The 23179-nt window shown below is 36.2% G+C and overlaps 1 protein-coding gene across 11 annotated transcripts in view; it reads right to left on the reverse strand.

Annotated features, from left to right (window-relative positions):
- The window catches only part of Rabgap1l (RAB GTPase activating protein 1 like), a 592157-nt gene that overhangs the window by 229933 nt on the left and 339045 nt on the right, over window positions 1-23179 (reverse strand). For all 11 annotated transcript variants that reach the window (XM_048810001.1, XM_048810002.1, XM_048810004.1 and 8 more), the window contains one exon: window positions 1133-1207. In XM_048810001.1, the coding sequence (XP_048665958.1) occupies window positions 1133-1207 (75 nt within the window). The remainder of the gene's footprint in view (window positions 1-1132; window positions 1208-23179) is intronic.

Below are 23179 nucleotides of genomic sequence, written 5' to 3' on the forward strand. Positions count from 1 at the left end.
AATTTTTTTTAAAAAACTCACCAAATTGTGTTTTAATTTTGCTTCTCTTTTTCTGGGTCTCAACATCTCTCATTCAGATTGATATTTTCTAACTGGTATCTCTGCTACTGGATGTTTTTCAATCCCATACTCTATGCAAGTATAACAAGAATTTTTCAGAAATGAATGTCAGACTGTGTTAATCCCTTGCTTCAAACAGATCAATGGCTTCTCATTGGCTTTGGAAAAAAGCCCACATTTTGACATGGTTACATGCACTGTCTCCATCATTTGGCCCCTGCCCATCTTACACTTTCACTTCGCACCACTCCCTGCAGTAAACTCCAGTTTCATGATGTTTCCTTTGTGCACAGGGCCCATTTGTTTCCATACATTTACTCTTGTTTCCTTTGTCTGTAATTCTCTATTCTCTCTGCTTCCCCTCTGCCCTTCCCCAACCTTAATTATTCATATCTTGGAAAAGCAGCTGCCTCATCCAGAAAGTTTTTCCTGAAAGTTCTGGCAGAACTGGGTTGAATATTCTCCTCTCCATTCTTTCACCCTGTGTTTAGAACACTATACAGTTTCTAGTGAGCATGTGTTATTTTTGTCATTAGAAAAATCAATAAAGACAAAAGAGAATAAATATAATAAGTCTGTACCAACATTATCTGTGCCCCATCTTAGACTGTAAGGTTTTTGAGAACACAAATTGTAAATGATTCATCTCTGCAATCCCACTTCTTAGCCCAGTACCTGGCAACTGAAGCTCCATAAATGTTCTGTTAAATGAAGGTGACTGACAGGAAAAAGAGTATATGAAAATAAATAATGGAAAAGATAAGACTTCCTTGTTAAAGTGGTCCAAGTCCTGATATTTGGACAGTTACAATGACTTCTTTATTATAGATTATTCTAGTAAAAAATAACTCCAAATGAGCAATTTATTTGCTTCTAACCAGCAATATTAATGCTATTGAAAAACTGTCCTGTTTGTGACATCAGATCTCTCACTTCATCACCCAAGGCACATTTTATAAAAGCTATGCCATGTGTAATCTTCATCAAGAGAATAGAAAGGCAGAAGGAAGAACAAAACCAAGTAGAAATAAAGCTGGTAGCATCATGATTTGTCTCTTGGAAGATTACTTACATGCAGCAGCAATACAGCAGCAAGGAAAGACTGTCCTTGACAGTATCCAATGTCTTCATCATACACAGAGTAGGCCTGGAGAAGAGATGAAGAAATACTGTAAATAGTCACAGATTGTAACTGAAGTGTTAGCTCACATCAGGGATCAGAATAAGCTTATTCTGGGCTTTCCACCACAATTTCACTGATTTTTCAATTTGAATATGTGTGCCATTAGCTCAGTGGGCTGTCCCAAGAAGGCTGTGTTTTTCTAAGATGTCCCGTTATCCCAGACTCATCTTTGGAATGTGAAAATAAAGAGATGCTCAGAGGATTTGAATTCATTTTAAAAAACCCATTATTGTTTTAGGTGAGGTAGGTCAGATCATGGGAGGCTCGGGCAACGGGTGGGGGAAGGTAAGACTCTGATATTGATTAGAATGCTAAGGCACTACAAGAGGGAATCCTGAAGGTTCTGGAAGTGTAGTGGAGGTCTACTATTCTGAGAGACACCCGCCCCCTCCAAAAAAAAATTACCCTGCAGAACCTCTAGAAGTTTTTGAAGACCTTCTGAACTACTCTCCCATTTTCCACAACGCAGAAGAGCAGAAATGCTCCGCTCATCTCTCTTGCTCAGGCAAGGCAGAACAGTCAGTGTTGTAGAGTGCCTCATGCCACATCACACTCACCATTGTAGGTGCTCTGCCTGTCCCACATCTTTAGAAACACTCTAGCCAGGCCAGACAGAAGACACCCAATTAGGTCCCTCACAGGAAGTCCAGAACTCCTTGGAAAGTAACTATCATACCATTCAACCTAACATTTGCCTCTTTGTCTTCAGAGGAAAGGAAATAAGGTTGTATCCTTAATAAACACTAATAGTGCTTCAAACAGCTCGGATTGTAACAATAAATGAAGACCCCTTATACTAGATTTTAGGAGGCTAATCAGTAAATGAATTTGCTGATTAAAGGACAAAGAACAAGTTGGCATTTTCTGTAAAAGTGCAGATAGTAAACACTTTAGGTTTTGGGGGGACAAGTAGGGTAGCAGTTACCTATAAAAACCATTCTTAAATCAAGGGCAATACAAAAACAAGTTTTGTGAGAAGGGCTCACTAACAACTGAGGTGCTGCCACTATTTTTTTTTTAAGATAAACATCTCAAGTGTGCTGCTGGAATCCTGGATATATATCCTACCTATGTGGTAAACTTCATCTTAGGTAATTTCCTTCAATTTGCTTAAAATAATGTGTTGCGATTTTGTGAGTGTAAAAACTGCTTCTGTCCAGGGCAACTGTTATCAAAGATCACTAGAGAGGGTAACCTGAGAAGGGTAAGGGTAGTACCTCCTATCTGCCAAGTCACAGGGGGGGAGTCTGGAGTAACAGTGCAGTGTTTTGTTTTGTTTTTTTGTTGTTTGCTTTTTGGTAAAAAATATAATAAGGACTGTGGTTGTGGCTTAGTGGTAGAGCGCTCACCTAGCATGTGCAAGGCCCTGGGTTCAATCCTCAGCACCACATAAAAATAAATAAATAAAATAAAGGTACTGTGTTAAAAAAAAAAAGATAATAGTAAGCTTTTTTTTTTTAGAATTTACACTCAGTGAAATGCATACACTTTAATTACATGACTCCCTGAGTTGGGGTATTTTTTCAGTGCACCATTCCTGAATGACCACACCACTCCAGAACACTCCTTTGTGCCTCTTCGTAGTCAAACACCTCTACCCAGGCATACATTGATCTGATTTTTATAATAATATGTTAGTTTGGGATTTTGTAAATTTTTATATAAACAAAATCTTAAAATATGTACTCTTTAGTGTCCAGCTTCTTTTTATCTTTTTAAATTCTTTTTTTCTGCATTTTAATTACACCAAAAGTGTGATATTCACTGTGACTGTATTTATATATGCACACAATGTAACAATATAATTTGATCAATTCAGTTTCTTTTATTCAGCATGTTTCTGAGATTCTTCTGTGTTGTTGTATGTCTTAATACTTCATTCCTTTTTGTTGCTGAGTAGTGTATTTCTGCACAAATACTGTATGACTTGCTTATCCATTTTCATGTTTCCAATTTTAGTCTGATCTTTTCAAAGACCTTATTTTGGGTTTTATTATCATTTTGTTTATATGTTTTTTACTTCCCTGATTTCTGTTATTATCTTTCTTTATTATTTATTCCCTTCTATTTAATTAGGGTTTAATTTGCTAATTTCCTAGCTTATTAAAATAAAAATTTAGATCTTTCTTCTTGTCTAATGTACACATTTGAAGCTATGCGCTTCCCTCTAATTTCTGACGTGCTGGTTATAATGCCCATCCTTGTCAACTGTCATCACCCCTGAATGTAGAGAGTCTCAGCCCAGGCTACTTCTCAGCTTAGTGGATCTCACCTCAGTAGTGTTTGTAAAGAACTGGGCAATTTCAGCTCCAAACTCCACAGCCTCAGAGGAAAAAAAAAAAAAAAACCTGGGGTTATCCTCAGAGGCATGTGTCCAACACAGGCCCAACTGTGGCTACCTTTGCTTTGGAGGATGAGGAGGATGGGCTAAAGTAGGTCTATTTCAGCTCCATCTGCTCGTCTTTTTCTTGGGATGAAATGAACTAGATAATTCATAAATTTCGTCAATGGCTCTTAACAAAGGTTCTATGCTGCATTTATGCTCAAAATTTTAGACTGAATTAATCCATGAGTTATTAATAAGGGTTTATTGTAAGTTCTAAAGCAAATGAGTATATATCTTTTCTGTTCCTTGTGTTGTCAATGAAACATATGGGGAAAATATTAAAATCTTGATGTTCTATCTATTTTGTCCAACTTTAACATAAACTATTCATAGATGACTACTTTAAAAAATTATTTCCCTTTGGTCTAGGCCTTCAGAAAATTTCTGAATAGTCACTTGGTAAAATTATGAGAGGAAAGGGAAAAGAAGGAAAGAGAAAAATTTATTCGACATAATTTATATAAATAAAAAATGACAAGATTACTGTGAATTCCAACATATGGAAAAATCCAACAAATCAAAAAAATGGCCAAAACCTACAACAATCAAAGCAGAGGTCAGAATGTTGCCAACTGTGCTACTGCACCTCCAAAACCAAACACCAAAATATAAACCTTCACTGACAGATAAATTTCTTCATTCAGATACATGTTTCTCAAATAATCTCTATATTTTTAAGTCAGAGATCTTTTTACTCAGAAGTTGAAATTCCCAAATTTAAAATATTTAATAAGCTGCTTCAACCCAGAAAGAACTTTGCCTGTTTATTTTTTGTGTTTTTGCAAAAACTGTTGAACATTTCTATGGAGAAGCAGTTTCTCATTATTTTCAAACTGAGGAAGAACCCTAAGGAGTGACAGTTTCATCTGACTTTCTACTACTAGGAGAAGCACTTCAGCATTCATGATGATAAAGCTGAATAGTGGATTGAGTAAGAATCCCCTAATATTTAAAGGGACATTTTCCTTATTCTTTTTCATTAGTGCATTTTAATTATACAGAACAGGGGATTTCACGCTGCCACATTCACTGTGAATTTAACACATTTTGTTCATTTACAGCTCCCCCTGCCTTACCCACCCTTACCCACCTGTCCCCTGATTCCTTTCTTCTTATGTTTAAGTCTCCCTCTACTTTCATGTCTTTTCCCCCTAGATTTTACATGAGAGAACATGTGATACTTGTCTTTCTGAGTGATTTATTTTGCTCAACAGGATGATCTCGAGTTTCACCCATTTTCCTGCAAACGATATGATTTCATTCTTCATTTTGGCTGAATGATACTCCATTGTGTATACAGACCATATTTTCTTGTTCCATTTATCTGCTGAAGAGCACCTAGGCTGCCTGTAACTTGGCTATTATGAATTGTGATGCAATGAACATGAGTATGCAGGTATCTCTATAGCATGCTATATCTGGGTCATGTGGCAGTTCTACTCTTGGTTTTGAGGGATCTCTGCACTGATTTTCACAGTGGCTGGACTAACACATGTAAGGGTTCCCCAACCATCCTTGCTAGAATTTATTGTTATTTGTATTTTTGATGATTGCGATTCTGATAGCAGTGAGATAGAATCTCAATATAGTTCTGATTTGTATTTCCCTGATGGCTAAATATAATGAATACTTTTTCATATAACTATTTTCCAAATGTATTTCTTCTTTGGAGAAGTATCTGTTCAGTTTAGATGCCTGCTTATTAATTGCATTATTTGTTTTTTGGTGTTTTCAAGTTCTTTATGTATATTCTGGATATTAATCCTCTGTTGGAAAGTAGATGGCAAAGATTTTCTCCCATTCCATAGGCTTTCTCTTCACATTCTTAATTGTTCGTTGTGTTGTGCAAAGGCTTTTCAATTTACTGTTGTCAATTCTCACTATTACTTCCCAATGTATAGGAATCCTATTTAGGAAGGTGTTCCTTGTGCCTGTATCTTGAAATATTTCCTCTACATTACATATTGAATTGATTTTTGTGTAGGGTGAGAAACAGAAACTAGTTCCAATCTTCTGCATATGGATATCCAGTTTCTCCACAATTGTTCATTAACTAGTATGTCTTTCCTGCAAAGTATGTTTTTGGCACCCTTGTCAAGATCAGAGGACTGTAGCAGTGTGGGCTTACTTCTGTGTCCTCTATTTTATTCTAGTCATCTACATATCTTTTTTTATATCAGTACCATGCTGCTTTTGTTACTATGGCTCTGTAGTATATTTTGAAATCAGGTACTGTGATACCTCCAGCATTGTTCTTTTTGCTCAGAACTGTTGCTTTGGCTATTCTGGGTCTTTTGTTTTTCCATATGAATTTTAGAATTTTTTTCTAGTTCTGTAAGGAATGTCATTGGCATTTTGTTGGGGAACATATTGAATCTGTAGACTGCTTTTCATAACATGGTCATCTTCATATTGAATCTACCAATCCATGAGCATATGAGTTTTTCTACATTTTAGTGTCATTTAATTTCTTTCTTCAATGTTCTGTAACTGTCATCATAGAGATCTTTTATCTTGTTGGTTAGGTCTACTTCTAGGTGTTTTGTTTATTTATTTATTTTGAAGCTATTATGAATGAAATTATCCTCCTGATTTCTTCCTCAGCTGGTTTATTATTGGTGTACATAAAGGCTATTGATTTTTGAATGTTGATTTTGTATCCTGCTACTTTGCTGAATTTATCAAATCTAAAAGTCTTCTGGTGCATCTTTGTTCTTTTCATTTTTTTTTAGTTGTCAACGGACATTTATTTTTTTACTTATTTATATGTGGTGCTGAGGATTGAACCCAGTCCCTCACACATGCGAGGCAAGTGCTCTGCCCCAACCCCTTCTCGTGTAGTCTTTAGGGATGTCTAAGTATAGGATAATATCATCCACAAATAGGAATAAAAGTTCAATATAAAAATATTGAACAGGAGTGGTGAGAGCAGACACCCATATCTTTGGTTCCTGATTTTAGAGAAAATGCTTTCAGTTTTTCTACGTTCAGTAAGATGCTGGCTATGGATCTGTCATACATATAGCCCTTATTCTGTTGAGGCAAGACGCTTCTAGACCTAGATTTTTCGGGGCTTTTATAATGAAGGGTGCTGAATATTGTCAAAGGCCTTTTTTGCATCTGTTGAGATGATGGTGTATTTTTTTATCCTTAAGTGGTATATTTGCATATGTGAAAACATCTTTGCATTCCTGGCATGAAACCAACTCAATTATGGCATATGCCCCCCCTTCTTTATTTAAGATTTTATTTTTTAAGTTGTAGATGGACACAATACCTTTATTTGATTTATTTTAATGTGGTGCTGAGGATTGAACTCAGTACTTCACACGAGCTAGGCAAGTATTCTACCACTGAGCCATAAACCCAGCCCACATATGACCTTTTTAATGTGCTGTTGAGTTCAGTTTGCAAGTATTTTATTAAGGATTTTTGTGTCTACATTCATGAAAGATCTTGATCTGTAGCTTTCTTTCTTCGTCTTGCCCTTATCTGGTTTTGATATTAGTTAGAGTGATACCAGCTTCACGGATAAGTTTGTAAGGATTCCTTCCCTTTCTGTTTCATGGAATAGTTTGAGAAGCATTCATATTAGTTCTTCTTTAAAGATCTGGTAAAATTCAGCCTCAAATCCATCTGATCCTGGGCTTTATTTTGTTGGGAGACTTTTTATTATGACTTCAGAATTATTGCTTGTTATTGGTCTATTTAGGTTTTTATTTTGTGGATTCAATTTTGGCAGGTTGTATATGTCTAAAAATATATTTCTTCCAGATTTTTCAATTTATTGGAATATAAATTTTCAAAATCATCCCTAACGATCAAGTGGTATCTATTGTAGTAATATCCCTCTTTTCTTCTCTAGTGTTATTAATTTGGTCTTTTTCTCCTTTCTTTTGGTTAGTCTAGCTAAGTATTTATCAATCTTGTTGGTCTTTTCAAAGAACCAACTCTGTACCTCATTGATCCTTTGTATTGTTCTTCCCATCTCTATTTAATTAATTTTAGCTCTGATTTTTAGTGTTTCCTTCCTTCTGCTGGTTGAGGTTTCACTTGTTCATGTTTTCCTAAGACCTTGAGATGTATTACTAGGTTATTTACTTGAGATCTCTCTGATTTTCTGATGTAGATATTCATAGCTAAAAACTCCCCTCTTAAAACTATAAAAGCACCATTTTCATTAACCACACCCAGAAAATTTAATCAAAAGCCTTTTTGGTGATTACAATGTTTTCTGAATGATATTCAGTCCTGTGAAATATCTGTTTTGTAAATGAAAATCAGTTTCCATACAATAATTAAATTATTTTATAGAAAAAGTCATTAACTGATAAACAATGATCCAGATTATTTTTCTCAGGCTGTGGACAATTCCTTCAGGTTATACAATATAGAGACCCTGAGCCCAACAGAAGAAAAAGTAGCCCAAATCTTCGCTATGTTGCCTTAGGACCTGACTTCTTTAACAAGACTCCTAAAGTGCAAGAAGCAAAATCAACAATCAATAAATGGAATGGATTCAAACTAAAAGGCTTCTTCTCAGCACAGGAAACAATCAATAACATGAAGAGAGAGCCTACAGAATGAGAGAAAACCTTTACCTCACTCACCTCGAATACAAAGCTAATCTCCAGGATATATAAAGAACTCAAAAAACTTAATATCAAAAAACAAATAACCCAATCAATGAAGGCTAAGGAACTGAAAAGACACTTCACTGAAGAACTATGAACAGTCAACAAATATATGAAAAAATGTTCAACATCTCTAGCAACTGGAGAAATGCAAATTAAAACTACTCTAAGATTTCTTCTCACTCCAGTCAGAATGGCAATTATCAAGAATACAAACAGCAATAAGTGTTCGCAAGGATGTGGGGGAAAAGGCACACTCATACATTGCTGGTGGGACTGCAAATTGGTGCAACCATTCTGGAAAGCAGCATAAATATTCCTCAGAAAACTTGGAGTGGAACCTCCATTCGACCCAGCTATCCCACTCCTTGGTATATACCCAGAGGTCTTAAAATCAGCATATTACAGTGACACAGCCACATCAATGCAACTCAATTCAGAATGGCTAAACAATGGAACCAACCTAGGTGCCCCTCAACAGATGAATGGCAAAGAAAATGTGGTATATATACACAAAGGAATATTACTCATCCTTAAAGAAGAATGAAATTATGGCATTTGCGGGTAAATGGATGGAGATGGGGAATATCATACTAAGTAAAATAAGCCAACCCCCCAAAATCAAAGGCAGAATATTTTCTCTGATATGCAGATACTAACTTATAATAAGGGGGGTGGGCGCTAGGGAAGAATAGAGGTACTTTGGATTACATAGAGGGGAGTGAAGGGAAGGGACATAGGGGTAAGAAGGATAGAAGAATGAATCGGACATTATTATCCTATGTACACATATGACTACACAACCCGTGTGATTCTATATCATGTACAACCAGAAAAATGAGAAGTTATACTCCATATATGTATGATGTGTCAAAATGCATTCTACTGACATGTATAACTAAATGGAACAAATAAAAAAAGAAATTTGGTAATTCAAGGTAGTAATTGTATACATTCCTGATAAGACTCAAAGCTGCTTTGTTTCTTCAAAAAAGATATTAGCTTTGCTAAGAGATAATTTCACCACCCACAATTATACTACAGAAGGTTGGCCTTACTTATGGGTTAGGATACATATCTGGCTCTTAAATTTTCACACAAAAAATAATGACTACATGTTTCCTACAAAGCTCTCAATTTACACAAAACATATGCTAGAACTATGAGTTACAGGAGCTTGTAAATACCACTATATTTTAACTATAACTCAGCTTCTGTCTAGAACCACCTACAACATATGACATTTTAGAATCAGGTGACAAAGAAGCAGCCTTTCAGCTATTGAAAACTCTCATCACTTAAAAATGATTTAGTCTTTTATATAATATCGCATTTACTGAAGTACAATTTGCATACAGTATTTCACCCTTTGCTCATTTTTTTTTGAGAAAGACACACACTTAGAAATACTGCAAGTCTTCAAATGTTATCCCTGTATGAAGCTAAATAATGAGGAAGCACAATACTTTATTCCACAGAACTCTCTTTAATAAGCTCATATCTGGCATTACATATGTAACCCCTCAGACTTCAAAAAACTCAACTCTAGACCCAGGTGCATTCAGGAATTACCCATTTAGCCAGATCTATGCACCTTTTGTAAAGGCACACTGAAGTCACTGTCTTCCTATTACCCTGCATATGCCCCAGGAAAATTACTAACAAGACTTTTAACCTCAAAAGTTTCCTAATTAGGATGGTAAATCATGGAGTCATCCATTACATATCAGGATCTCAATACAAAAAAGTCTCTAATTTCGTGCCTGAAAAATACATGCCCTTATTTTTTAAGTATATGCTAACAAGATTATAAAATATATATAGTTCGGTGTTTTATTTTTGCCTTAACTGCCAGGAATTAATAATCAAATGCATTACTCAACACTAGAAAATACCTCATCTCTGCTACTTTATAATATCCATTCCTCTTGGTCACTGTATTTATTCATTTTACATAAATTTCAATTTTGGAAACTCTTTTAGGTCTTTCAGTAAGTAAAAGGGTAATCACTCAAAAAATCATTGTGGTACTATTCTCTTTTAACCTTTTTCTGCTAATGATGATAATCATCACACTCACCTCTAATGAGAGAAAAATTAAGTTGTTGGAGTTATTATTAATTTTTAATGAATTTGAAAGAAGCTTTTCCTAATTATTACCAATTTCCAGAGCCCAAATTTTAAAAACTGGAAGATCAATTAATTTAATTACTTTGATTTATATAGTTATATTTCTGTTGGCTTAATTTGCACTTCCATTCAGAGCTCATGTGCGTGGGGGGGTTATGCACACACTGGGGAACAGAAGGATACAGAAGAATGCAAGAGGAAAAGAGGAGGTGGTTTAATTCTATCCCTATTCGGAGTGCTTTTGATTATAAAGACCTTTTCATGAAGAAGGAACTCTGAAGACACTTGCTGATGAGAAAGCATCTTATACAAATGAGAAACATGTTCTCAGTACTTCCCCTTCCTCACAAAAGATGTCTAGTCAAGGATTCCTTGCAACCATGGGTCTCCAAAATTTAATTATGCTTCATTAGAACCACATCATTTTAACAAATGCTGGACCCCTTTTTGTACAAATATATTTAATATTGTTGAGAATTGTGCTGCTTCTATGTCCATTTCTGCTATGAGAGAAGTCCAGTCAAACATGAAGGCCCATGAATGATCAGAGAAGATAAATTCAACAATTCCATAGCCTACTTTCTAACTAGAGAGCTAAGGATAAAACCGCAAATCAGTAATGCCTGAATCTTACTTTCTAGCTGCTTCATGTTTTGGTTTGGGTTAGCAATAAAAATGACTTTTCAGAGACCACCTTCTAAACTCATACTATGGATGAATAATAGATTTTTATGCACCACTTAAAAAACAAAATGTTCTGGCAAGTTTTCCCCTGGAGTTCTTAAAAGCACTATTTTGCTTTAGCCTAGGCGTCCTCTGAGTTGAACAGAATCCTTTCCCTTTTCAAAGCTTGCATCTTCTTAAGCCTGAACCCTCCCTGCTCTCATTTTAATTGCTTTCTGGCTGACTGCTGCACCAGCACAAAACCATCTGGGTTTCACTTCTGGTGATGGATGAGTAGCTCCTATTGGACCAATCTTCCCCTGATTACAAACTGAAATTGTACCAGGACAAATACAGAAAATAATTACAAGAGTTATTGAAGAACTGAATGAAAGCAGGCAGAAACTAGAGGACAGAATACACTTGGAAAAGGGAATGACCATGGGTAAAGTTCTCATTCTTTGTCTTTTGCGAAAGGCGAGGTTCCATTCATTAAATGGTACCACACTGGAGTGGCAAAAACTTAGATATAAAACTAATGTCTCAGTGACTTAATGAGACAGAGAACATAGTGGTGTCACCCTAAAAGACAGGATATAAGATAGAGGATTTTGAATAAAAGAGAGCAACAGAGCAACAGCAAAATGTATATACTCTACAATTCCAATTATATAAAGTTCTATAATAAGTCAATCTAATACAAGACTGGAAGGATAAGAGGGATGTCTTAGATTACCCAGTTATACAGTTGTAAATAATAAATGGCATTCTTCACATGTGTATTTCACTGAAAGTAAATTTTGCCTACAAAAAGAACTGCTAATAATATAAATACCAAACTCTAATCAATAATACACGTCGTGTTCCTGTGTTTAGGCATAGGTATACTGATGTCCACAACTTATGTTGAAATGGCATAATATATTAAAATCAATTAACAGAATATACAGGTGGATGGACAGATGTGTGATTAACAGAATGTTAACTAGAATCTAGGCATCAGATTGATAGTTGTTCACTGTGCAATTCTTTCAACTCTTCTTTTATATTTTAAAAATTTCAAATAACAGTTTGTAGCTATACCCTGTCCCTTTTTCTGCCCTGGACTATAAAGATTATTGTTCTGGCCAGGTTCCTAAGAGTACTTTACATATTAATTCAGCAAGCCAGACTTACTGTGTATTACTGTGTATTCCTAAGAGTACTTTACATATTAATTCAGCAAGCCAGACTTACTATTATTCATTAAATGCTACACTTAGTAAGGCAGCTGCAAAAATGAAAAGACACAGCTCAGCTAAGGGTCTTAGGGAAGAGACCAGTACATGCAATGGAAAGTCCACAGTGAGAGAAGTGCCCGTGGAGATGTGGAACTACCACTGGTCTTGGATTATCTTAGAATCATGAAGGAATGCCTGCAGTCTCACAGCTAGATTAGGCCTAAATATTTATCTGTAGATAAATTACATGGTGGCTCATGCCTGTAATCCCTCTTTCCTCCAAAACACTCTGTGACACATGCAAACCTGATATAGGAAATAAAGAACAGGATATTTCTCTCTGGGCCCAGGAATGGATACATACAGTGCTAGAACACTTGTACACAAGCAACTTGATGGTAAAGATAAGGCAAGCTCAGGTTCATAAGAATGACAGGAAAATCAAAAGGTGTTTTCTGGGGCTGGAGCTGGGGCTCAGTGGTAAAGTACTTGCCTAATATGTGTGAGGCACTGGGTTTGATCCTCAGCACCATATGAGAAATAAGTAAATAAAATAAAGTTATTAAATAAAAAATTCTCTGACCAGATACAAGGGCTGCTGTTTGAGCATGAGAGAACTAGTCAGACCCCGAAGAGCTTAGCTTCATGGCCCAGCTAAGGTAGCTGACATATTTGATAACTGATTGGCCATCAATGAACAGTGGTGAAGATTTCATCACTTTTAACTGTGACATAAATGTTTCTCCAAATTCTAACCTAAATATTGAGCTGTCAAGATATTTTTTCAGAACAATTCTAAGAACAATGGTGTAAACAGACAATAGTAACTCAGACCTCCTTCTCACTTTAACAGGGCCTTGACATACACAAAAAGTAATTTGTCATTTATTGGACAGATACTCTTTAACCTATCACCTTAAGCTTCTGCCAACATGAGGTTAAAACAAAAAATATCAGCCTTTGGATTATTTTTCTTGGCACCAATCACCCCTCAGTGAGTAGGTCACGGAATCAAATATAAAATATGTGGAACAAATTCTTTAGCATTGCAAAACATGGAGGCCCACACCTGTAATCCCAGTGACCCAGGAGGTTGAGGCAGGTGGATCACAAGTTCCAAGTCAACCTCAGCAAATTACCAAGGCCCTGTCTCAAAATGTGGCTCAATGGTTAAGTGCAGTTCAATTCCCAGTACCAAAAAAAAAAAGCACTACCTACTGACCCAAGTGTTTACATATGTTAATTTATTTAATCTTTACAACTCCCTGGGGCAAGTACTATTACTGTTTGCATTTTAAAGATGAAGAAACTGAGGCACAAAGAGGACAAGTAACTTGTCCAGACAGAAAAATAGAGCCAGAATTCAAACTGAATCACCTAGTGCTTAGCAACACTAGAAAGTACTTCAAACTGTGGAAGTCTTGAAGTTCCAAAGTTCAAGCTTTTTACTGCTGTCTATTTGGTTTCTAGATTTTTTGCATCTTAAATGACTGTTGACATACGTTACCACATTCTGATTGATATGTACCCCATAAATATTCATAAACTGATCACGGAGATGATTTTTGTTAGATAATATAGAGGAATAATAATCACAAAATTCACAGAGTGGTAACTCTGGTGGGGGAAGGCTGGCTGGAAGAGGAACACCTGGGGGTATACAAAAACATTGGTAGTATTCTATTTTCTAACTTGTAGGCATAAGGATGCTACATTTTTATTTTTTAATCATAAATTCAAATTATTTACTCATTTGAATGTGACACATTTCATAATTTTAAAAGTTTAATTAGAATATTTAAAAAAATTACTTATTAGCAATCATTCATTCAATGGTTGTGTTATTTCAATTTTAGTGGCATCTTCAGAATATAAATACATGAAAGATGCCTGTCAAGGTTGTGTTGGAGTTTAATGCAGTGGTTAAAATAGTGAAACAAATACTCAATGAAAAGAGCTCTTCTTGGAGATAACTCTACATATACACAGTTGATTCTTGTTCTTAATAGTCTATGAGGCAGCCACTGCATTGAGTTAGAGAATACCGAATTTGTGCCCCACAGATTAGGGGGTTAGGCTCCTGTGCACCTATGGCCAGTATCCAGTCAAGACACAGCTTGTTTCACGTTTGTTTCTGTTTAAAGGTACCTTGTTTGACACATACTGTTGATGCATTAATGTTAAACTCATAGACAACTGCACTCTACCTCATGCCTCAATAAAGCTTATTTAATGCACGTTTTTGTAAGGGTGATCAGAATCACCTAGTGTTTAGCAACACTAGAAAGTACTTCAGCACTATGCTTGGGAACCATTTCAGGAAAATCACCAACAAAGAGCACAAAAATGCAAAAACACGACAATAAATACACTGCAATACTTGTTTATAGAACAAAAGTTGAAATAAGAAGACATACTTGACCTACCTGAACTTAAAATATACGCACTAGATGGCTCAAATTTCTTGACATTGCATATTCACATGTGAGCAAATGACCAGAAACACACAAAACTAGTGCCAATTTTTTAGGCTGCAAACAAATTGGTAATACCAAGTAGGCAAATCTGCAAGTACAGAATCCATGAATACTAAGGACTGACATATATATGTATTCATATTCAGAATTAAGTTGAAATAGCTTATCTCTGCCATTAGCTGACAAAATAAATCAATACAAAGTGTTTTTAATTAATGAATAAAAATTGTTATTGATTAGTTTCTGGAAGGGTCCCAACACAAGAAAAATTAAGTATTAATATAGGTACAGTCTCAGACTATAATTATATATTTTAAAATGTATAATGCTCTTATTAAAAGTTTCCAGTACTAAATATTCTTTATCATATTTCTTTTCTCCCAAGCTTTTGGAATCATTATCAATTATGTGTTTTCTTATTCCTTTTGTATTCTGTATAGGTAGTCCATGGTGATAAACAGATCATTTCCTAAAAGTTCATTTACCATATTCTTTTTTTTGAAACTCAGACTGTGTTTTACCATAAAAGCAATACAGTTTTGAGAATCTCAGACTAGCTAGATTTCTTTTTTTTAAATATTTATTTCGTTTAGTTGTACACAATACCTTTGTTTTTATTTATTTACTTCTTTTATGTGGTGCTGAGGATTGAACCCCGGGCCTTGTATGCTCTAGGTGAGTACTCTACCGCTGAGCCACAACCCCAGCCCTAGCCTAGATTTCTATAGAGCCCAGAACAATAATTTGTTAATAGTGAAGTACTCTAAAATCATGGCTTCAAAATTTACTTAAAAGTTTTCTATTAGGGGTTCTTAATGCCACTAATTTCAAATTGATGCCACATCTTAAATTTGAGCTCTACCAGTTAAAGAATTACTTATCTTCTCTAAACTTTCCTTTCATTGAGGCAACAAATATTTCTTGTATACTATATGGTGTAAGCAGAGGACAAAATGGACACGAAAACTGCTCTCATAAAGCTTATTTGCTAGTGGGAAGATAGATAATAGTTATGCTAAATATTTATACGGTATGTTTCAAGTATTAAGAGCAATGGTGAAAAATAAAGCAGGGAAAGGGCTAAGAAGAGACTGCAATTTTAAAGAGGGTGGCTAAGGTAGCTCAGACTGCCTGGGAGAAAAGCACCTGAGCAGGAGTTCAGAGAGGTCACAGAGCAAGCCATGGAGCTCTCTGGGAGTGGAGTGTACCAGATAGAGAGAACAGCCTATACAAGGGCTCTGAGTGTGAGCATATCTGGCCCCAGTGGCTGGGACAGAATGCACAAGAGACAAATAGTTAGACTTGAAGTCTTCAGCCTGGTAAACCTCTGTAGGGTCTTTAGCTTTTACATGGAATGAGACAAAAAGCCACTGGAAGCTGGAAGACCAGGTAGGAGATGATGTTAGTTTTAAACAGGATGGCTATAGTGAAGGTCATGAGAAATGACTGGATGATGGATATACTGTGAAGATAAAGCCAGTAAGATTTCATAATGGATTCGATGTGAGATGCTGGGGATGGCAGTCACATGCATGCAGCCTGCTGATCCTTCATGGCTGCAGAAGAGCATGCGTTGGACCTGGGATATTTCCTTACATAGAGATAAGGAGATAAGTCTACTGGGCTTGTCATCTTCTCTAGGAATGTCCTTCCTTGTTCCAGGTGTGATTTGTACTTCTTTGCTCTGTTTAACCATGTGTGTCATATGGCACCTGGCTGACCCCACTGCTACTTCTGTTCCTGGTGAGGAAGGAATGAAGTCCCCGATCTGCAGCAAAGATCATCTCCTGCATCAGCTGTGGTGCAGGTGCGGAAGAAAACTGGCCATGTTGGACCAAAGCTCAGTATTGATGCTGATCTCACTTAGTCTCATCTCTGTGTGAGTTGTTCCATCCATGGTCTGTGTGAGTCATGTCTATTTTGGTAACCCTGACACTTGCAAACCATGCAGCGGGCTGATATCCTGGGACTGCTGCTACTGGTGGTAGGCAACAGTGTCCCTTGTTCTGTTTGTGGTTAAAGAGAAAGAAAGGAGACTCAAGGATGATCCAATATCTCTGGAATAAGCAGTTGAAAGAATGGAGTTACCACCAGCTGAGATCAAAAGGTCCACGGGTGAGCAGGTTGTATAGGAAAAATCAAACTTTGAGTTTTAGATAGGCTATGTTTAAGGTATCTGTTAGGCAGTTAAATATATAAGTCTGAAGTTTAAGTAAGAAGTTGAGGTTTAAGTTTATAAAATCTAACAGTTATCCCGGTACGCAAAGTATCCACAGGACTAGATGAGACTTATCATTGCAATAAATGTAGATTAAAAGAAAAGTCCAGAGACTTAAATTGGGAGGTTAGGAAAGAAAAGAATGAGCAAAAGACATCGAGAGTGAAAAATGTACATGAAAAATAAGGAAGTGATCAATAGCACAAGATATTGCTGATAGATCAGGGGGAAGAAGATTAAGATTAGGTTGTTAGAGTTATAAAGTAGAACACATTTTTGTTCAAGCTATTTTCAGAGCAGTGGTACAGGTGAAATCAGGACCAAAGAGAGTGAAATAGAGAGTAGTGGGAACGGAATCGGGTTCAGTAAATACAGACAAATCTTTTTGAGAATTTTTTTGGTAAAGGGTAACAGTCATCTTTATCTGTACATAAAGGTAAGAACGCTAGCCACCATATTATACAAGGATTAAACACAATGCCCAGCACACAGTCAAGTGCTGAATAAATGGTAGCAATTTCAGGCTGATGTTCAGGAGAATTACTGTGTTCTTTCAAACATCCCATTTGATCCACCATCAAGGATGAATTAAAAAGCTGCCTGGATGGGTTTTATTAGTGAGTAAAAATTCTTATGGATTCTTGGATTCCTTACCTTCTTGAGAATGACCAGTTTTCTTTAGGTCCAACAAACCACCAATTTGTTGTACCTTCTTTTCACTTTTTGAAGCCAGATATGCCAGTGCAGGCCTAAGACAACTTTGTAAAATCTCACAAATAAAATTCAGGAAGAACAGAAAGGGTAATGAAATTCACCCTTAAAAGGTCATTAACTTTCCTGTTCCCTTCCTGAAGCCATTAGGTAGAACAAGACAGACACCCACAGGGGTAGCATAGTATAGGATGACACCCTAACTCAGATGAAAAGGCCTTGCATGTAGGAAAATAGGTAATCAAGAAGGGAGAATCAGCACATGACAATACGAGCAGGGGTCTGCATAGAGCGATTCCCTGGCACAGGGGGTTAGAAAAGGGCATCTTTATTCAAGGAATGACAGCAGCAATGGGAGACTGGTGGTGACAGAGGGAGATGCTGCCCAAATGGACAACTATATTAGGATAATGGAAGCTACATGTCTCACTGGGAGAAAAAAGGAGCTAAAACTACTGGAAGGGAAACACTAAGATTAATCCTCTGGTGCTGGATTGGAATTGGAAGTGTTGCTATAATTCTATTAGTTTTCAACATACACAGGTTGGTAGAGAAACAAACTAGACAGTGACTTCAGCAAAAGAAAAAGAAAAAAAAAAAGAGGCCAGAATAAGGATCTGCGAAATTTGCTTCTCCCTAACAAGAGAAATAGTCAGAATTAACTTTTTTGGAACTCTGTTCATTGAGCAAAGGCTTGCAGCAGCCTGGAAATTATTTACTCCAAGAAACAATGAATGTTGATGTGAACAGGGAACTCTGGCTCTTTTTTTTTTTTTTTTTTTTGGTACCTTGCAGAATTTTTAACTTGCTTTACAGCGCCATCCCCCAACCTTCAGATCCATGATAACCTTGAAAATGAACAGGCTGCACGTGGAATGATAACAAACAGTCTGGCAGCCATCAGAGGGACAGGGTGAGACTCCTATAAAGCCTCATTCCCAGAGAGGCTTGACTGTGGTACTCTGGAACATTCTATTTGTTACACTCACTCAATATGAAAGCCTTTTCCTTGGAGCAATTCTCAAAAACAGTTACAAGCAATTGTTTAATATTGTGGCTGTCTGAGATGGTGAGTAAAAATCTCTGTTCAATCATTAGCTGACCACCAAGTAGAGATTTTAGTGACCACTCTTGACAAAGAATACAGACTTTACAGAATTAGTTCACAACATGCTAATTAAAAAGTTTAAAATTAAGGAAAATCTAGGGAATGAAATTTCCATAATGGCTTTGAAAGACTCAGACATACCTCTCAGAATCTAGAGAGCTAAACTTGTGTGCAAGGCCCCTCACAGTACAGGCTTTCTGCATGCTCAGGAAGGACCTGAAAAGGCTCTCACCTCTAATTTCTGGCTCACCTTGAAAAAGTGAAGGCAAGAGAAAGTTTTTAGTCAACTAGCTGAATGACAGGAAGGTGTTCCCAAACACACTTACAAAACCCCTTAGCAAAGACTGGGAGAATTACTGAGTCTAGGAAGTTAAGAAAAAACTCTGTTAAGTTACTAGTTGAGCACCAAGAAGAGATTTTAGGGGCCATACTTGACAAAGAATACAGAATTTACAGAATTTATTCACAAAAATCACTAATCAAACATACTACTATAAGAAAAAACAACATCCAAAAAATCCACATAGACAGAATATAGATTAATTATTGCCAGGGGTTGAGGGAAAGGGGTGAAAGAAAATGACTTCAAATGGACACAGGGTTTCTTCTTTAGACTGATGGAAATGGTCTGGAATTAAAGTGGTGGTGATGGTTGCATAACCTTATGAATACATTAAAATCCACTGAATTGTATGATTTTTTAAGGGGTGAATTTTATGGCTTGTAAATTATATCTCAATAAATAAAAACATGAATACAAATGCATACTTGTATGCACATGCATGCAGTATGTGCCTATATCTCCCTAGCTCTGTCCAATGACATGGTTTGCAATGCCACTCTAATAAAAACAATCATGCCTAGGGTCCAAATCTTGGTTTCTTACCATTTTGATTAAAAGAATAGCCGTTTCTCTTTGGAGAAATGGCTTATTTCAGAGTTGGGGCAGAGAAGTAAACCTTAATGTGTCTGAAAGAGACATAAAGAAAGGCCACACACAAAGAATGACAGAATATGTCTCAAGGACACAGAAATCAGCTTGTGGGTCTCTCGCTGGCCAAATTGAACACCAAAACAAACAGTGATAGTAAGAGAATACAACAGATTGAATAAAATAAGAATTCATAAGTCCACATGGATGTGATAATAAATAATGAATACATTGAAAATCTGATTCAAAAGGGACATTTATATGGTTACAAAGTGTCTTTACACAAAATATCTATTAACTACAAACTAGGCACAGTGACTCATACCTGTAATCCCAGAGGCTCGGGAGGCTGAGGCAGAAGGATCGCTAGTTCAAAGCCAGTCTAAGCAACTTAACGATGCACTTAGCAACTCAGGGAGATCCTGTCTCTAAAAATATATATATATTTTTTTAAAAAAGGGTTGGGGATGTGGCTCAGTGGTTAAATACCCCCCTGGGTTCAATCCCCAGTACCAAAAAAAGAAGAAGAAGAAGAAGAAAAAGAAGAAGAAGAAGAGGAGGAGAGAGAGAGGAGAGAGAGAGAGAGAGAGAGAGAGAGAGAGANAAAAGAAAGAAGGAGGAGGAGGAGGAGGAGGAGGAGGAGGAAGAAGAGGAGGAGCAAGAAGAAGAGGAGGAGGAAGAAGAGAAGGAGGAGGAGGAGTAACTTTATAGTGAAGAAGGCTGGTAGACAATACCTTACTTATGTGATCAAAGCGACACTTATCAATAATGGAAAAAGCTGAAACTATAAACTACCTCAGGGGAACAAGTAGGAACAGATTATTCCCTCTGTTTTATTCCTGCCAAAGATGTATAACCTGATTCTAACCAGGACAAAACATCTCACAAACCTAAGTTGAAGGACTTTCTAAAAAATGACTTACCTATAATCTTAATAAATATCAAGGTCAAGAAAATGAAGGAAAAAATGAAAAACCTGTTTCAGACCAAAAGAAATCAGAGATGTGTCAATTAAATGAAATGAGTGATTCTGAACTGGATCCTCTTTCTATAAGAGATGTTATTTGGACAATTACTGAAACCTGAATGGTGTCCAAGGCTTAGGCAGAAGCAATACATCAACGTTAATTTACTGACTCGGATGTTGGGTAATGGCTATGCAGGAGAATGTCTTTACTTATAAGAAAAACACCCTAAAGTATTTGGGGGTAATGAGACATTGTGCTGGCAAATTACTCTTAAAATAGTTCAGAAAAGCAAAATTCTGTACTTGTGACTTTCCTGTAAATTTGAGACACTTAAAATATATGTAATATATATGGAAATGTATATATATATGTATGTATGCATAAATATATATATATTTGACAGTTTCATTTTGTTTATTGAATCTAATAATAAAAAATTGAGCATAAAAAGAGTTATTAAGTTTGTCCTATATGCTAGTAACAAGGAGAGTATCAACATAAACTCTAAAAATAGATTCACTGATATGAAATAATCTAAACATTGGAGACAAATGTAGAAGGCTAGATGTATTCACAAATATTCACTCACAAAGCAATTTTCTTATCTAACACAGCTGGCAAAATTCCTAGATGTAAGTTTCCTTTTATATAACACTTTATATAAAAAGGCCTGTGGCAACAATTTAAAAGTACACTGACATAATCTTTTTCAAAAGTAAATGTAAAATAACTAGACTACCATACTCTCAAAAAAGTTTTAATGTCCCTATTACAAGTGAACTATTACAGGATTATGGGAAATTGCTGAGGGTAATTAGCTTACATTCTTGGACTTTTGACTTTTTTTAAAGGGTATAACAGAGGAGAATACCACTCAGAAACTATAACAAAAGAGCTCTTCCCTAAAGGAATTTAGCCTGAAAAAAATTTATGACTTAAAAGTATTAACCAGAAGAAGGAAATGGTAGGAATACACATCTCTTTTAGAACTTATATTAAAAATTCATATTAAAGCAGTTCAACTCCTGAAATGAGACTTTATAGGTAATTGTGGCTGAGGTCTCCCCACTGGCCTCGTGGAATTTTCCTTAGAAAATACTATGGGCTGAAACATCTCACCTCAGCTTCATTCCTTCTCCCCTCGGCAGAACTGCACTGTGGTGCAACGGTCTCCTGGCCTCTCCCAGCTCCCTTCCTGCTTTGTCTACAAGTATTTCCCCTAATATATTTTTTATGCACTTAATCCAGTGTTGGTGATAGGCTTTTCTGAGGATCTGAACTAACACAGTGAGTTTCATCAAGTCAAGTTCACAGAGTTAATTATATTGACATTGGTGTGATTAGTACTCAGTATGAATGAGACACTGAAAAAGAAATGTCAGAGAAAGACTTTTCCCTAAGACTGAGTGCAATGCAGAAAAACTTAAATGAAAAATGAAATTAGGTATTGTTCAAAATATGATCCATAACAATAATCAAAATTTTCTGAGTCTTTCTAAAATTAATTGTATTGTATATTTTTGAGGTTTACAACATGATGATAATTATAGTATACATGTAGATAGTAGTAAAATGGTTACTATGGTGAAGTAGATTAACATATCTATCATTTCCCATGGTTACTTTTTTGTGTGTGACAAGAATAGCTAAAATCTACTTATTTAACAAAATACAATTGTATTAACTATAGCCCTCAGGTTGTACAGTAATCTACACTGTGGGAGGAGTGGGAAGGATGAGCTTGACAGAGAAGATGGGCAACTAAGATCTGGACAGATGGAAAGGAGGAGTAGGGCAATTCAAATTCACATTCTTCCTAGGGGGAGAAAGAAGGAAGAGGTCTGGTTAAGGAAGAGGCTTTAAGATTATAAAGATCTTGCCAACTGCATAACAATTAGTAAACATGAGCTAAATCCCCACAATTCTGTAACATAAATAGTTCACTCAAGAATAACCAAGAGTTTATTGTCTAAGATATTTAAGGTATTTGAACTTAGCATACAAATGGATTTCACCTGGGGGAAAAAATCATGAATTCACTAGGAACCATGAATATCATATTATTTGAAAGCTCCTTGTGTTTTTCCCACCTTTTTCCTCTGTTTCAAAAGAAATCTTACTTCCTCAAAGAGCAACCTTGTTTTCTAAAAAGACTGACTGTAGGCTGGAGTTGTAGCTCAGTAGTAGAGCGCTTGCCTAGCACCTGTGAGGCACTGGGTTCGATCCTCAGCACCACATAAAAATAAGTAATAATAAAGGCCCATTGACAACTAAAAAAAAAAAAATCTTTAAAAAAGTGACTGTTACAGACTGTTAGGATTCACCAATCCATTTATTCCAATTTTGCCCATTTTTATCATCCTCATAATCCCACCCTTTCTCTTTTGCATCCTACTTAATAGTGTGGTGACTTCAATTGGCATTGCAGGTGAAAGAAACTGCGAAGCTATTTCAAGAAATGCTCTTCTGGGGCCATAGCATAGAGAAATT

Source organism: Marmota marmota, unplaced genomic scaffold, assembly GCF_001458135.2.
Source record: "Marmota marmota marmota unplaced genomic scaffold, marMar, whole genome shotgun sequence".
Taxonomy (NCBI): Eukaryota; Metazoa; Chordata; class Mammalia; order Rodentia; family Sciuridae; genus Marmota; species Marmota marmota.